The following is a 16,346-nucleotide window of genomic DNA, read 5'->3' on the forward strand; positions in this document are numbered from 1 at the left end:
CCTGTGCTCTCAACTCCAGCATCTGACTTGCAACTTGCCTCTTTGTAAGACATCAAAAATGGTTCAAGAACATCTGTACTTGCCTGAAATTTTGCCTTCTTAGTGATGTCCTGTCAACCATAGGTTTTTAAATATCAGAAAAATTAGCATTTAAGAGCTACGAATACCTCAAGGAAAATGCTAATGCAGTCATAGCTCTAAGCTGTTATTTCTTACCATAAAACCAATACTGGTAATAAAGTGAACCTTTATAGTCAAGCCTACTTTGTAATAGCACTTTGTTATTGCCTTTGAAGTGGTAATAAATGGCATTTAGTGTTTGCTGTGATTGCAGGGAATAATTATAGTGGACTTAATGTGCAGTAAGGAATAGCATTTTTCATTTCTTTTTCTGTCACTGTATTCCTGGCATCTGCTTACTTGTCATTAATGGGTTCACAATGTGTTATCAGGATTTTGGTCCTGACCTCCTTGTTTTATCCTTTCCTTCTGGAAAAGGCCTCTGAGAAGTGATGTTTGGAGCTGTAACAACCCACTCCTTCCCGAGTAGCTTCTACGTAGTATCTGCACCTCATTGTGCATCTGAAGCGCATCGTCCCAATACTAGTTCAGGTTTCCTTCGTATCTACTCAGTTGTGTTTGATAACCTCAGGCTCGTGTGAGGCAGTTCCCCAGTGAACCAGCAAAGATCTGTTTTCCAATGGAGCCAGGCTGTAAATAAAGCTCAAACATGGGATTGAGAAGTTTGGGGATGCTGAAGGAATGGTTTGCTGAGCTGGTGTTCCACGTTTGGATGGTTCCGAGTGCTGAGCTGGGAGTTTTGCCTTTCTGCACAGGTTGCATGCATGGGTAGGTCCTGATGACTGATGAAACTGAGCTTTTGGATGGCTACTTTCAAGGTGTTTAAGTTTTCCAGCCTGAAATATGCCTCAGTTTCTGTGCTGTGAACCACACACAGCAACTCAAGAAGCAGTTGCCATGATTGCTCTACAACCTTGTTGAAACAGAACAAAACAATAAACAGGTTTCTTATGTAGCATGATGGGCTTTACTCAGCGTAAGCAGCAGCTTGGGGAGGGGAGTATGCCCCTCTCCTGAGCTCTAGGGAGACCCCACCTGCAGTCCTAATCCAGCTCTGGCACAACAGCACAGGAGGGACATGGAGCTGTTGGAGCAAGTCCAAAGGAGGCCATGGAGATGCTGCAAGGGCTGGAGCAGCTCTGCTCTGGAGTCAGGCTGAGAGAGCTGGGCTGCTTCAGCCTGGACAAGAGAACGCTCCTTAAGGGGAGACCTCAGAGCAGCTCCAGTGCCTAAAGGGGCTGCAGGAAACCTGGAGAGGGGCTTTGGACAAGGGCCTGTAGGGACAGGACAAGGGGAATGGCTTTAACCTGCCAGAGAGGAGACTGAGATGAGCTCTTAGGCAGAAGTTCTTCCCTGTGAGGGTGCTGAGGCGCTGGCACAGGGTGCCCAGAGAAGCTGTGGCTGCCCCATCCCTGGCAGTGTTGAAGGCCAGGTTGGACACAGGGGGTTGGAGCAGCCTGCTCTAGTGGAAGGTGTCCCTGCTCATGGCGGGCGTTTGGAACTGGATGAGCTTTAAGGTCCCTTCCAACCATTGCCATTCTCTGATTCTGTGGTTTTTGTTTGCAACACAAGATGGTTAAATTTAGACTTACTCCCATTCTCATTCTGCCTTAGCATTGGGGCTGTCCCTTCTGTCTTTCAATCCCAGCAGCAGTTTGAAGAAGGTAAGAGGGAAGTATTTGGAAATAAGTGACCTCTCAGGTGATGTATTTGCTGCCAACCTCTGCTGACCGATGCTGAAAGCACCAGCAGCTCTGATGCTGGCTTCTATGTGCTTGCCCAGGGAAGAAACATGACTGGGAGATAATGTGTTTGCTCCAAAACCTGGCATTGTGAATACAGCTTTAACAGCTAAGTGTTTTTGCTGGGTGACTGAATAGTAGATTTTGATCATTCCATTGATTTTGGGGGGCATGTGCATTGATAATCATGTTCATGATCACACCACCTCTCAGATGTGACTTTTGTTTACTGATTCCAGGTCGTTGAAGACATCGAGTACCTGAAGTTTGACAAGGGGCCATGGCTGGAGCAGGATGATGTTTCTTTCCATCATTTGAGACTTTAGTAAGTATGATGTCTTCCAGGAACTGCACATGACTTAGCATCAGGCCTCAGGGAGAATGGTGAAAGCCTTGAGTTTTTAAAGGAGTGCTTCTATTTGCACCCTGACTTTTTTGTCAGAAGGTAGCAGTTACAACAGCAGGCTTTTGCACTATAGGTGCTTGGCACTATAATATGCTGTGGCATTTTGCTGATGATGATAATCAGACAAGAGACTGTTGATGAACAGATTCCATCCCATTCACAAAGCACAAGAACTCTCCAGGCATTTCCTCGATGCTGTGACCTGTGGCCCTCAGGGAAGGTATTGTTGTGAGCACTTCTGTTCCTGGGTGATTGTAGAAGATAAACCAGAACACCTCTACAGTTGCTTTATCAGGAACACATGAATGAAAGTGTAGGTCTGAGCTCTTTACATACACATCAGTGGTATGGTTCAACATATTTTGGAGTTGGAGGACTACATCTCTTTCCTGCTCATCCCTGTGAGGGTGCTGACGTGCTGGCAAATTTTCCCTAGAGAAGCTGTGGCTACCCTATTCCTGGTAGTATTCGAGGACAGGTTGGATGGGGCTTGGAGCAACCTGCTCTAGTGGAGGGTGTCCCTGCACACAGCAGGGGTTTGGAATTAGATGAGCTTTTGGGTCCTTTCCATCCCAAACCATTCCATGATTCAGTGTTGGAACTGTATCCCAAAGCATCACATGCCAAACTCGGGTGCTAATTCCTGCACCTTCAGGCTAATCCTTTCCTTGAGTATTCCAGTGCCCAAGTAGACAAGAGCTTGTGGTTCACAGCCCTCTGCAGATATGTAGCTTTCCCATGCCTGCATGAAGTTTTCCTTTTGGAAAGACGGGATATTTTAGCATGTGTGTGCTTGCAACCCGCAAAGCCAATTGTATCTTCCTTGTATCATCCAAGGCAGCATGGCCAGCAGGTCAAGGCAGGGGATTCTGCCCCTCTGCTGTAGTGAGCCCCCCATCTGGAAAATGTATCCAGCTCTGGAGTCCTCAGTGCAGGAGAGACATGGTTGTGTTGGAGACGGCCACAATAATCGGAGGATTGAATCACCTCTGCTATGAGGAAAGGATGAAGATTTGTGGTTGTGCAGCCTAGAGAGGAGAAAACTCCAGGGAAACCTTATTGCAGCCTTTCAGCTGTTAAGAGGGGCCTATAAGAAAGATGGGGAGAGACTTTCTATCAGGGCCTGTTGCAGCAGGATGGGGGGTGATGGTTTTAAACCAAGAGAGGGAGATTCAGGTTGATGTGAGGAAGGAATTCTTTACAATGAGTGTGGTAAGACACTGGCACAGGTTACCCAGAGAGGTGGTGGATTCCCCATCCCTGTAGACATTCCAGGGCAGGCCGGATGTGGTTCTGAGCAACCTGATCTAGTTGAAGATGTTCTTGCTCATTGCAGGGGGGTTGGACCAGATCAGCTCCGAAAGTCCCTTCCAACACAAAGCATTCTGTGATTATGCTCCTGGTGGGTGCGTTTTCCATATGCTGGCACATGCTGCCCTCTCGTGGGTGTTCCTGGGAGGCTGCACCCGGTATTGTATTAATCTGCAATTGTTTCCTTCACTGACCTCATCGTTTTGCGCAGCCCACTGCTGCCTTGGGCTGTCTCGCATCTGATGCTTGGCAGAGGAAGAATATGTTCTGTATGAGAGGGTGCTGCAGTTGTAATCCCACTCTGGTGCTCCTTGGCTCTTGGCACTTTTGCCTCTTTGACCTTCAGCTGGCTACAGCATTTTTGGTCAAAGGGATTGATCAATGGGCAGGGGTCAGAATAACTTTTTCATTGTATGTTTATAGGCTCTAATGTGTATGGAAACAAGGCCTGGCTGGACAGAGCTTGGAGCAACCTGCTCTAGTGGAAGGTGTCCCTTCCTGTGGCAGGGGTTGGAACTGGGTGAGCTTTAAGGTCCCTTCCAGCAGGGCTTCTGACTAACTTGGTAATGCAAATAAGTTAAACTGGTGAGGCACACCTGTATAAAACTCAGTTGCACAGTGATACCTTTCATCTTCCTGCCTTGCCCTCCGTTTCCCTAATAGAATAGTGTGTTTGTGGGGTATAACATGTCTTCGTAAAAGGTTGAGCATGTATATATTTGTGTATGGAAGCCTAAGGGATCTTTCAGAGGATGTTCTTCACAATCCTCCTTTCTCTCCAAGTTCTGAGTCCAACAGAAACCATTCAAGGAGTTCCTCTGTTGCCACTGCACAGTCTCAGGCATGTTTTTGTCTGTGCCCTTGGCAGTGAAATTGGGTGTCTGTCAAAGCATTGCAAAGTCAATGGTTTGGAATGAAGAGCTGTAGTTGGTGTGATGTTGCCTGTGTTACTTTACCAGCTAATGGGGGGACCTTACTGCATTGGACTTGTTTCATCAGCCAGGTCCACATTAAATCTGCCCAAAGCTCCTTTGGAATTTGCTAGAGCAGAACATATTTTGTGTGGGCAAATCTTTGGCTTTTTTCAGCCACCACTAATTTAATTAACAAAAGAAAAAGGCGGGTATTAGCATTTGTTTTAGCTTGATGAAGTAGGAATCTAGTTCCATTTGGAAGCAATCTAGCCATCAAATAGCTTGCCATTCTCATCTGTTCAGTTGTGTTCAGTAATAACTATTAAGTGTGCCCTAAACCCTGTGTATTAAATCCTCCAGTATTGTATTTGGTGCGACATAAGACATAGATGTTGAGGTTGTTACTAAAGGGCCTTGTGTCTGCAGTAACTTGTAATGCCTGAGTTCTCTTAATGTTTCTTCAGCTTCTTGGAGCTATTCCTAACCCCTGAGCCTCACTCCTGTTTCCTTCTTCTACATTTTGCTCTGGTTAAAGGAAATCTTGCAACAGGGAAGCATGGGAGCGAATGAGGGTGACCCTTCAATGCTGTTTCACTGTGCCGTCAAGCATGCTTAGCGAAGGCAAGAACTGTCCAGGTGTGAATGTCTGTCCTGGCTCATTTCAGAAAGCAGGACTGTGCTTGCCAGAGGGGGATTGGACTTACTTCTGAAGCTCTTCGTCCTGGAAACTCCAAAATCTCATAAAGCAATTGTAAAACTTCTGGCAGTATTGAAAACGCCTTCATGGTATCCCAGCCTGGTTTGGGTTGGAATGGACCTTAAAGCTCATCCAGTTCCAACCCCCTGCCATGGGCAGGGACACCTTCCACTAGAGCAGGTTGCTCCAAGCCCCGTCTGACCTGGCCTTGAACACTTCCATCTCTCCCACCCTGCTCTACCGTGCCCATGGCGTGAGTCAGGAGCATTTCTCCTTCCCCTGCTCTCACAAACATGGGCAAAATGGAGAGTATATCACATACTGACTGGCTCACGTCCATGTGTTGGACCTTTCCCATGGGAGGCAGGGAAGCTGATGGCAGTGGCGGTTGAGGAGCTGTGGCTGAGGTGATAAGGGTGTGAATAGCAGAGCAATGAATGCCACCCACTTGCTCAGATCCCAGCCTCGAACACAGCAACCACTTGGTGAGAACCGGCTTTCAAGGTGTGCAAGGGAACTGTCTGTTTCCAGTGGGATTTGCTTGCCATTTCTCAAGTTACTTTCATGTATAAAGGCAGGATTTAACTAGATATATTTTTGTGTCTAGGCCTCTCACACCAGTGAATGCCTCTAGGTAGGAAGAGTGGTTTTCTTATCCTGCGTATTGTCACTTCAGGCTTTGTGTCTATGCCAACATCATCAGTTGAGAAATCATGGCTCAGGCTATGTAAGTTGCGCTTTGTTTGGCTGACTGGTTTGTTTTTGTTTTCAGTCTCTACTTTTTGCCCTTCCTTGTTCAGAAGTCTTTGCAATGTCCTTAGTGGTAGGCAGTCTTGGGATGTCGTTTTGTACATAGGTGGAAGAATAAGCTGAGTTATTGGTGTGTTAGCAGGTTTCTTCAGGGCCAGCATCCTCTGAGCTGCCTGGAAGGGAAACAGAACCTCCTTCCCAAAAAAGATGCAGGAGTGCATCAGTCCCACTTCCTCCTACATTCTCATGTGTGTACTGCTGAATGTAATGGATGCAGTAGGTGTGTGATAGGTGCTTTTGGAGATGAGCTACCAATTGCTAAAGCGTACTTACCAATGTGATTCCTGTGTAGCAATGGGAAGAACCTGTCCTAATAGGATTATGGATGGTTGCAATGATCATGAGCTGAAATCTAATGCTCCTACAGCGTTAGGATCACACAGTCACTTACATGCTCTTTAAGTTTGAAGTGTGACATAATATTATGGGTATGTAAAGTATGCTCTGGGAAGCTGTGCTGTTGCATGGGGAGAGCTGCTTCAAGAAAACACATTTAGGTGCCAGAAAAGGATAAATAGTGCTCATTTAGTGCTGGGTGAGAGAGAAAATGAAGGAAACGAAAGGTGCCTTTAAACACTTCCTGCTGAGCAGTGAATTAGTTCTGGCAAGCCAACGTGCCTCTGTGGTTAAAGACATTGTTGTGGCAGGTATCTTTGGGGTGGTGCTTTCAGTTAGTGTTCAAAGTTACTTCTTAAGGTACAGAGCAGAGCTGAACCTGGAGGAGCCCCCTTGGGTTGCACTGGGTTTGTATGTTTTTGTGGGGCAGTGGTTTCTTTGGAAGCAGTGGTTGTGAGAGCAAAGATGTTGTAGGAGCACCAGGTTTTTCTCTTCCTCATTATCAAAGGTATATTATGCCTGGGAATTGGCCTGGCCTCTCTTGTCATCTTTTGGCTGAGATTCATGGAAGAACGGATTAATTGTAGACTGGTTGACTAGTGTCAAGTTCTGCTTCATATGTGCCTGGGCACATCTGCTTTCTCCTACACACTTGGAAGGTCCAGAACATCTCCTGCTACTTGGCAGGGAAGAAGGGCTGGAGATGTTTATTCAGCTGAGAGATGAGTGGATCTGCCACAGCCTGTGCTGTTAAGCCTGAGCTCAGTGAGAGGTCTTCAAACATTGCCTGCACTTAGGGAATGAAGAGCTCATACCTGAAGGGCTGCTTTCTACTGGGGTCTGTTTCTTTTAGTTCCAGGTTCATCAGCAGTATTAGAGCTGATACCTTCTCAGCAGAGCTCCAGGACAGGAGACTTTGTAGGGGCAAAGCTGCTCTTCCTGAAGGATGCTGGTATTTAGAAACCAAACCAATTTTATCGTCAAATCACTGTTCTGGGCAAGCTCTTCCATCCCAGCTAGGTTATTCCAAGCTGTTATGGAGCGGGAAGGCTGTCATTGGCCAACAGGAGGACCAGTGCTAATGAAAAGAGCTCTTGCTGTGTTGGGGAAGAGGCAAAGGAGGGCTCATTTCCTTTGCTTGCAGCATATGTGAAATACACATTTAATGTAAGTGAAGATAGATAATGTGGTAGTTGATGGGAATCCTCTTTGGTGTTCATCCTGCTCTTGTAGAAGGGCATTTACCCTTCTCCCATATCAATTTCTACTAGATTATTACATTTCATTATTAATTTGTCTGTAGTAGGATAATCTACAGTGGATTATCCATCAGGCTACCTTAGCAGACATAGTTTCCCTCTTGAAACTCTTCCCTGCTGTGAGATGAGGTCCCAGCAGCTGGGATTTAGGGGGAAACAATGAATTGCTTCAAGATGATGATGTGTGTGTTGCTGAGGGTGTTTGCATTGTGTGTATGTGTTTGTAAATGCTGTTCACCAAGCCTAGCATAATTTACAGTTTCAAGTGCTCAGTTTGGTCACCATTGACTGCAAATGGATGTATTTTGCCCCCAAAACGTGCAGGTGGCACTGTTGCTCTATGCGTAATACCAGAATGCAGAATGTGGCTTTCTAGCAGTTTCTCAGACATCTTAAATGGGGGGTATTTGAAAAGGCTGGTGCTGTGCAGGATGGAGTTTTCGTGATCCCTGTTATCTGTTTTGGTGCAGCAAGCTTCTCCCAGTTAGAGCCAGGGAAGATGCTAGAGGCAGTGCTTCCAAACCCTGGCATTGCCTCGGCATCCAGCCATTTAGGCTGGGAATTTGGGGAAGAGCATAACCTTAAATGAACCCTGAAAAGGAGTAAAGTGTGCTAGCTAATCAAACAGGGAGGGAATGAAATGAAGCTGATTTAGCAAGATAGTGTGTGGGATTCAGCTTTTCCTTTGCTTTTCTAGGAAAGCAGAAAGCTTAGAGGTGCCTTAAGGAGAAGGCTCCCAGGAATGACAGTGTCTCCAGGGAGGGAAGGGAGAAGCAAGGAGAAGTTGGAACAGGAGCAAACTGGAGGCAAGGTTGAAGGGAAGAAACACAGTAGCTGTGTGAGGAAAAAAGGACTAAGTATGCATCATAACCAGGAAAGAGCCAGAACCTTGTACAAGTACTTAACAAAAAAAGGAGTTCTTTAATATTTGATCCAACTCAGAATTGATGTCATTTTGGGGCAGGATGTGGACTAACTGCTCCTTTTCCTTTCTTTTACTTCTTGCTTCCCCTGCAGTGTTCAGGACAAAGATGGAGTGCTGGATCCTTCAGCTGTCCCCATCTTAATTCCAGAGACCACAATTGGAGGCACTGAGTTTGATAAGACCTACTATGAGTATCGCTCGGTAAGTGATCCTGGGAGTGCAATGTGTTCCTAGCTGGCCTGTGCACAGCCTGGCTCTCAGTCCCATGTACAGGGATACCCAAAGTTGTGGATTTTGCCCAGATCCTCACCTTTTTGAAAGCCTAGCTTCCTCACAAGGGAAATAATGAAGCAGGCTGTGTGGAGACCTCAGAGCAGCCTTCCAGTGTCTGAAGGGGGCTACAAGGATGCTGGAGAGGGACACTTCTTCAGGGACTATAGTGATAGGACAGGGAGTGATGGGTTCAACCTGAAACTAGGGGAGTTCAGGTTAGATGTAAGGCAGAAGTAGTTCCCTGTGAGGGTTCTGAGGTGCTGGCACAGGGTACCCAGAGAAGTAAATGCTCCATCCCTGGCAGTGTTCAAGGCCAGGTTGGACAGAGCCTTGGGTGACATGGTCTAGTGTGAGCCATCCCTGCCTATTGCAGGTGGTTGAAACTAGATGATCTTCAGGTCTTTTCCAACCCAAACCATTCAATGATTCTATACGCTGGTTTTCATTTTTGATCTTTAGATGTGGACTAAAGGATAAGTGGTTTTCATTTGGTTGTGTTCATCCTGCTCTGATTAATCCCTGACCTCTGACATGTAAAATAATCTGTTGAGTCAAAGAAAAGAACTGAAACCCATGGGCACGTCTATAGAGGGCACTTCTAAAATCCTGAGGGATGGGGTGTTTTTCCGGGAGTAGGCTGTGAAGAAATGAATGTTACATTGCCTCCCAATACCGGTGCTCCTTTTAATAGTGGGCAAAAGCCTAATGTGGCCCAGTGCTCCCTTACACCTCATGCAGGCTTCCACACAATGTTTTTACTACCTGCTTGCCTTTCTGGTTCTGGAGACAGCTAGACAACCTGGCTTCCAATTGACTTAGCACTTTGCCCTATTGCTTACTGTTATTTGCATGGGGTCCTCTCATACTGTGTATCCAGGCATTTTAAATTCTCATTAGAGAGCTTGTGGGACTGCTGGCAGTTGCAGGTGATGGTCCAGTTTCAAGCTGGGTTGAAATCTCTGCTGCTGCATTGGATTCCCCCCCCGAAGCGATTACTGAAGACAAATGAAGATCTATATAAATAGTTGTAAACCATGATTTGCTTAATAGCAAGCCATAGTTTGCTCTTATTTTTTTCTGTTATATATTCTGTTAATACACAGTCTCTTCCTGAAATGAAAGTCATAGAATAATAGAATGGTTTGTGTTGGAAAGGACCCTAAGATCATCCAGTTCCATGGGCAGGGACAAAAACTGCAATAGACAGGTTGGTTTGGAAACTCTGACCTACCAGTGTGTTCCTCTTGGAATATCAGTTCAGAAGTCCCTGTGGGTATGTAACATAATTTGTTTCTCTTCATTTAGCTATGTGATAAAGAGGCTTCTGAATTCACCCTGTTCTGCCTCAATCCAGATTTAGTCTTTCCAACTTGTAAACTGAGTTCGAGCTAAAGGTTGGAGCAGCAGGAAGCATCTCAGTACTCCTTGAAGTTCTCTAATGGGTCTGAAAACTCCCTGGTCCATATGGGAAATTGCCGTCAGAATTCCCTGCTTCTAGCTACCACATTTTGAAGTCCAGAACCTCAAGCTCAGACTGAGGATTTTTGGAGCCCTTCGCTCCAAGAGACGTCTGTGCTTGTGCAGCACATATTTCAGAGGGATCTGCTGCATGACTTGTTGCCAGCATGCAACATCCATCTGTACTGGCAGTGCCTTTCTTCCTGAAGATGAGAGGGTTTTGGGGGCTGAAATAGCACTTTGCATTGGAGCTGGGAATTATTGAGGCTGCCTGACACACAGCTAGATGTGACCTCGGTGCTGTGTGCTGAGAACCAGTGGTAATACTTCTGAAAGCTAGAGGCTGTACAACAGAACGGTCCTCTTTGTCCCCTGGCTCATCAAATAGCTGCCTTCCAGGCAAAAACCGTGCCCTGCCTTGTAGATGTAGCAAAGGGGATGCTTAGGAGGAAGAATGTGGATACCTGGGATGGAAAGCTGCACTCTTGGATTGCTCTGCTTGATGCCAGTGAGTTGGCAGCAGAAGCTGAGTGCTGTCAGTACAGAAAGACTATTGCCAAAATTTAGTCTCCCTTCTGCAGGCAGGCTTTTAGGCCCTGGATGAGGAAAGTACTGTGGAAAGTGATAATGTCCTTTGGAATAAGGAGGAGTTGTACACTTTATGAGCCATTCTGTTCAATTCAGGCAATACTAGCTACTCACTGGATGCTTAGACACTTGAAATCCTTCAAGGATGGGGAATCTGTAGGGATGCTGTACAGTGCAAACAATGCTGAGTTTTCCTACTCCGATAAGCTACTGGAAGAGGAAGCACAAAGGCAGCCACCCACACTGTTTCCTGTTCTAGGAACTGAATTCTTTGTGTTGAAGGGCCTTAGAGCAGCTCCAGTGCCTAAAGGAGCTACAAGAAACCTGGAGAGGGGCTTTGGACAAGGGCCCTAAGCACAGGACAAGGAGAATGTCTTTAACCTACCAGAGGGGAGACTGAGATGAGCTCTTAGGCAGAATTTCTTCCCTGTGAAGGTGCTGAGGCGCTGGCACAGGGTGGCCAGAGGAGCTGTGGCTGCCCCATCCCTGGCAGTGTTGAAGGCCAGGTTGGACACAGGGGCTTGGAGCAACCTGCTCTAGTGGAAGGTGGACAGGGATGAGCTTTAAGGTCCCTTAAGCCTAAAGCAGTCTGGGATTGTATGAAACTTTGAAGATCCACGTTTTTCCCTCCAGCTTTGTTTAGCAAATGAAGGTGGGGCTTTCTTTGTAAGACAAGTCTTGTGTTCAGAGGTGATACAGCATGAGACCAACCAGTGCAGGGTGAACTTCTAGACATACAAATCTTGGCTATGAGGTTGCTGGATCGAACAAGAGGGAGCCCTAAGTCCTTGTGCTTGCCCATGCCTATGGTTACAGCAGTGCAGTTGAAGACAGTGGGATTATAACTCACATGACTTGTAAGTAAAGCCTTAATGATGGTATAATTACAGAACTTTAACTTTTCCTTGTGGGAAATCTGTGCTTTGAAATTGCCTGTAATGATGTTTACCCCAGAGACACTGCTTTGCAGAGGGCATTTTTGTCCTGCAACTACTCATAAACCCTTGATCATACCAATAGGCAGTGGAGTGCTGTGTTTTTCAGAGGTGCATGTACACACTTCATGCTGTCTAATAATGGTGCTTTTCAGGGATTCACAAATTCCAGGCAGAAGCTGGGTTTGCTTCATAATACTCATTAGTCAGGAGCAACCAAGAAGGAGGAGGAGGAAACACTCTTCAGAGTCCAAGATTTGCCTAATGCGTGCTTTTACACAAACGAATGAGGTAGCCACAGAGCGCTCTGAATCCTAGAAACATGCTATTTTGTAATGTAAATCCTCCAAGTGTTCTTTTTGCATGTGAGGAGGTGGCTTTCTGCAGCCTTCTCTTAGCATCAAGTTATCTGGCAGGGTTCAGCTGCTCTGCTCAAGCAGTTGTAAACTTCTGAAGATGCTTTTCTGGCAAGGGAAGAGTAACCTTTTAGTCAGGATTTGTAGATCAGATATAAGCATGTTCATTCTTCACTGAAGCAACAGTATTTTAGGAACTGTCAGACTAGTAAAGACTTTTCTCCCCCCTTAACAACTGCTGTATCTCTGCTTTCTTCCAACTGCGCACAATCCCTATGGATAATGCTCCAAATTCCATGTGTGCCTTGTGAAGCTGGAGCACTTAAGCAGATGTGTTTGCAGAGCAGATGAAAACAAATGGTTCTGTTTAATGGAATCAGTGTACTTAAATAATGTACTTATGTACTTCACACTCCTGAATGCTGTTGGCAAGTCCTGCTGCATCTCCTAGGGGTGCTGAAAAAAGGCTTCTTTGACGTGTGCAGGCTTTTTGCTGTGTACCTAAAAGTGCAGCTGTGCTGTCTAAGGTTCATATTCAAGTCATCACCTCTGTCTTTAGCTCTGAAAACAAAGCTGGAGACGTTTAAAATAGCCTTTGCCACTTTTTTCACTGCAGAACATAAGGAAATGATCAGCTTATCACAAAGTGTTCCAGAGCCTGAAGTCCTGGAGATCACTTGGCCCATTGGAATGGGGAATTCCTTCACTTTTAAGAGCTGAAAGCTTCCTTTTTCATGTCACCAGAGAAGCTGTGGCTGCCCTATCCCTAGCATTGTTCAAGGCCAGCTTGGACGGGGCTTGAAGCAACCTGCTCCAAGGTATCCCTGCCCGTGGCAGGAGGCTGGAACTGGATGAGCTTTAAGGTCCTTCAGGATTTGGTTCTTTTTCTTACCTCAGCCTTTCTCTGTGGGGGGATTAGGTTGTGCAGTAGGAAAAGTATCCCATCCTCTTTAGAGTCTGCTGGAATTATGTAAGTATATGTGCTGGGATGTATATTAAAATGCCCAAATGCTTGGGCACAGATTCTTCTTCAGACAGGCCTAGGCACCTAAAAAGCTCGCTTTGTGCTAAGGCAGATCCTGTACCGAGATGTTGTATCTTTTGTTAGCCTGACTTCCAGAGGAAGTCAGGGATTCATACTGTATCCTTGAAGCAGGCAGTTGTGATGAATCCTTTGAAGGATTTATTCCATCCTCTTGAACTACCTTCAAAGTCTCTTCCTATCCCAACATGACTTCCAGCTCCAGCGAGTGCCTGTGCTTGTGTGTGTAGGGCTTTCTTAAAATAGCTTTGTTGGCATCTTTCAACCTGAAGTGCTCTTGCACTGTTGAGCCATGTGCTTCCCTTCCTTTCTTTACCCTCTCACTGCTTTTCCTTGCTATGCACTGACTAGTTGCTGATCGTGGCACTTTAACTTTGATCCGTTGAGTCTCTTCCTTCATGATTCTCATTGTCCTCCTTCAAAACTTCTTGCTCAGTGTCACTTGCTGTGGTGAGCTCAACTGTGTGTGTAGCCTGTATCCCCTATGTGAGGAAAGCAGAGCCTTATTGAGCAGCAGTAATGATCCTGCTTTGTCCATCCTTGTCAGTGCAGCTGTGGATTGAGCAGGGACAAAATGAGTGGCTTAGATTTTGCCACCTAATACTTAAAGCAAAAGGTAGAGAGGCTCTTATTTTGTTTCCCTCCCCTTTTCTCTTGGTGGAAGACTGCTTTTGGAGTATAGGGATGCTGACCATGAGACAAGGAAAGAACTAGTTACTGCTATGAGGTGCAGCCCTGCTCCCATAATTGTACCTCTGGCAAGTCCCTTCAGCTTGCTAACCTAGCAGAGGTAGGGTTTTTACTCCTTACATCAGCTCAGCTGCCTTGTTATCCTGCTTCTCATCCTCCTCCTTTTGGCCTCAGGACCTGGGAGTCTGTGGCTGCCAGACCCCTGCAGCCTTGCATAGCAGCCAGTGTAGAAGAGGCAACAGGTTAGAGGGGAGGAGAGTCCCATGCTTTTTCCCAGGCTTTTTATTACCCTCTTTTTCATGGGGAAATCCTCACATGTGCAATGTCTGCCAGGCCTCCAGGTATTTAGGGAGATGCAGAGAGCTAGCTGTAACACAGAGTGAGCTTTTGAGTGATGGGAAGGTTGAGCCCACAACATTAATCACCTCTCAGCCTCACAACCTGAACCCGAGAGTGTTATAAGAGCATATGAAAATCTTAACTAGCCCAACAGGGAGAGCATTAAGGGAAGACTTCCTCCAGAGTGCAGAGCACTCCTGGCTTGCACACAAATCTCCATTTAAAAGACCCTGAACTACAAAAGAAATTCTTGAGCTTTGAGGAAGCCAAAGTCTTGCTCAACAACAGGGAGTGTTTGTGTCCAAATGATGCAGTGTGAGGTTCAGTGTGCTGATGTTGTGTGCTGGAGTCCTCAACATCTTGGCTTTGGACTGTTGTATTGGGTTACAGTAAAAGCTACAGGCTTCCCTAAAAAAAACAACCCCTTTGACCAGTTATACTTGTATGCACAGATGATATTACCCATGCATGCATATAAAGCACAGCTGCTGTGATAGGCTTTATCTAAGCCATGAATTCTCTTCCTACTTTGCAGGAGTTGGGAGATGGGGATATCTTTGTTCTCCATGCTTGTGATTGTTACCAGAGTGGCTGTCTTTGATACAATCTGCTGTTTTCTCTCTCTTGCTATCTTGGCTTGATGAAGATCCTTTTGTTTAGGGTCAAGGTCTTCCCTTCTAATTCTTATATTAATGGAGGGATTTGACAGCTCTAATAGCCAGCCCTCTGCTCTTGAATCCAGGGAGGAATGAAAACAGACATGTGATAAATAAGGAAAGGCTTGATTTAAGTTGTTCTTTTTTATCTGTTTTATCTCTGCAAAATATTTTTAGCCCTTTCTAAAGTAACAGGATGCTGCCTGGCTTAATATTCGTAAGAGCAGAAGATCCAGAAGGATAACTAAAACCTAGGAATGACAAAACTGGAATAGGTTGCCCAGAGAAGCTGTGGCTGCCCCAAGGTTCAAGGCCAGGGTTCAAGGCCAGGTTGGACAGGACTTGGAGCAACCTGCTCTAGTGGAAGGTGTCCCTGCCCATGGCAGGGGGTTGGAACTGGATAAGCTTTAAGGTTCCTTCAACCCAAACCAGTCTGGGATTCCATGAACCTAAGGAAAGGTAAGAGACGATGCATTTTACCTGTCCTGTTAGAAAAGCAAACTTGTGGTTAACACTTCATCTGGCTTGGATACACCTACTTGGCTTTTTCCTGTAGAAAGTTTGCTCTCTATAGTGGGTAACTGGTATTTCTAACATATTTGCCAAGGAAAAACAAAGTACGGGTTATTTTGCTGCTATGGAGAATAGTCTTAAGGGCAACTAGGCAGTGTGGAGGAACACTGCAATAGAATATTTAGCTGGGCTCTGTTGCTTGCTTTGTCCTACAAAAGCAAGGCTAGAGATACACGTTAGATTGGTTGTGGTATTTGTAGTTGTTCAAATTGTCACACATTCACTTGTCCAAAACAGATTCCTGCTTAAGCTCCTGTGTCCTCCTTATGGACGCTTCCCTTTTCAATAGGTTTCTATTGTCTTGCCTGTCTTTGTCAATACCTGAATGAAGGGTAAGTCAACATTCACTGAACAATTTCAGCAAATTGGATTGGTTTTAACCTCAGTTCAGTAAAGGTTTTGGGTCCTCTTGTTACTTGGCCTTTAATGAATGTTAACAGGCTGAAGAGTTTTTGTATGAGTAAAGAATGGCAGGAGTGAAGCTGTAAACAAGCGTCTATCCAATGCTGTGCCAATCCTTTGGAAACTGAACCAGTTCCACCTTGAATGTGTGTTTGGTGAGTGTTACACTCTCCTGCCCTTCTTTTGAGCTCTGTTACATGGGAACCAAACTCTTCCAGAATACAGCCAATACATTCTGCATGCTCCTAGATTATAGCTGTGTGCCAACAGCAAACACTGACAGCAAATTTCTGGAAGTCAGGATTTCTACTGGGAAAGGCAATAACCTTAGTTGACAGCAGTGCTGGAGGATGCTGTTATTGTACTTGTTAGAAACAGCCACTAACCAAAAGGATTTGGTTATTGATGAAAGAGCCCATGCTTGCAGAGCAACAACTCTGGTTTCAAGTGCTCTTTGATCAGTGCTGCTCCAAACATGCTATTTATAGATCTAATTTAGCTGTTAAGCTCAGCCATGAGTAGAAAGCAGCATAAGAGTAGAAGGAAAAAACTA

The 16,346-nt window shown here is 45.6% G+C and overlaps 1 protein-coding gene across 1 annotated transcript in view; it reads left to right on the plus strand.

The window, feature by feature from the left end:
• Positions 1-16,346, plus strand: part of NDUFA10 (NADH:ubiquinone oxidoreductase subunit A10) — a 34,305-nt gene that overhangs the window by 11,850 nt on the left and 6,109 nt on the right. The window contains exons 8-9 of the mRNA XM_057419753.1: positions 2,063-2,148; positions 8,574-8,682. Of these exons, the coding sequence (XP_057275736.1) occupies positions 2,063-2,148; positions 8,574-8,682 (195 nt within the window). The remainder of the gene's footprint in view (positions 1-2,062; positions 2,149-8,573; positions 8,683-16,346) is intronic.

Source organism: Pezoporus wallicus, unplaced genomic scaffold, assembly GCF_028554395.1.
Source record: "Pezoporus wallicus isolate ANWC-B61680 ecotype Strahan unplaced genomic scaffold, APGP_CSIRO_Pwel_v1 contig_8425, whole genome shotgun sequence".
NCBI lineage: Eukaryota > Metazoa > Chordata > Aves > Psittaciformes > Psittacidae > Pezoporus > Pezoporus wallicus.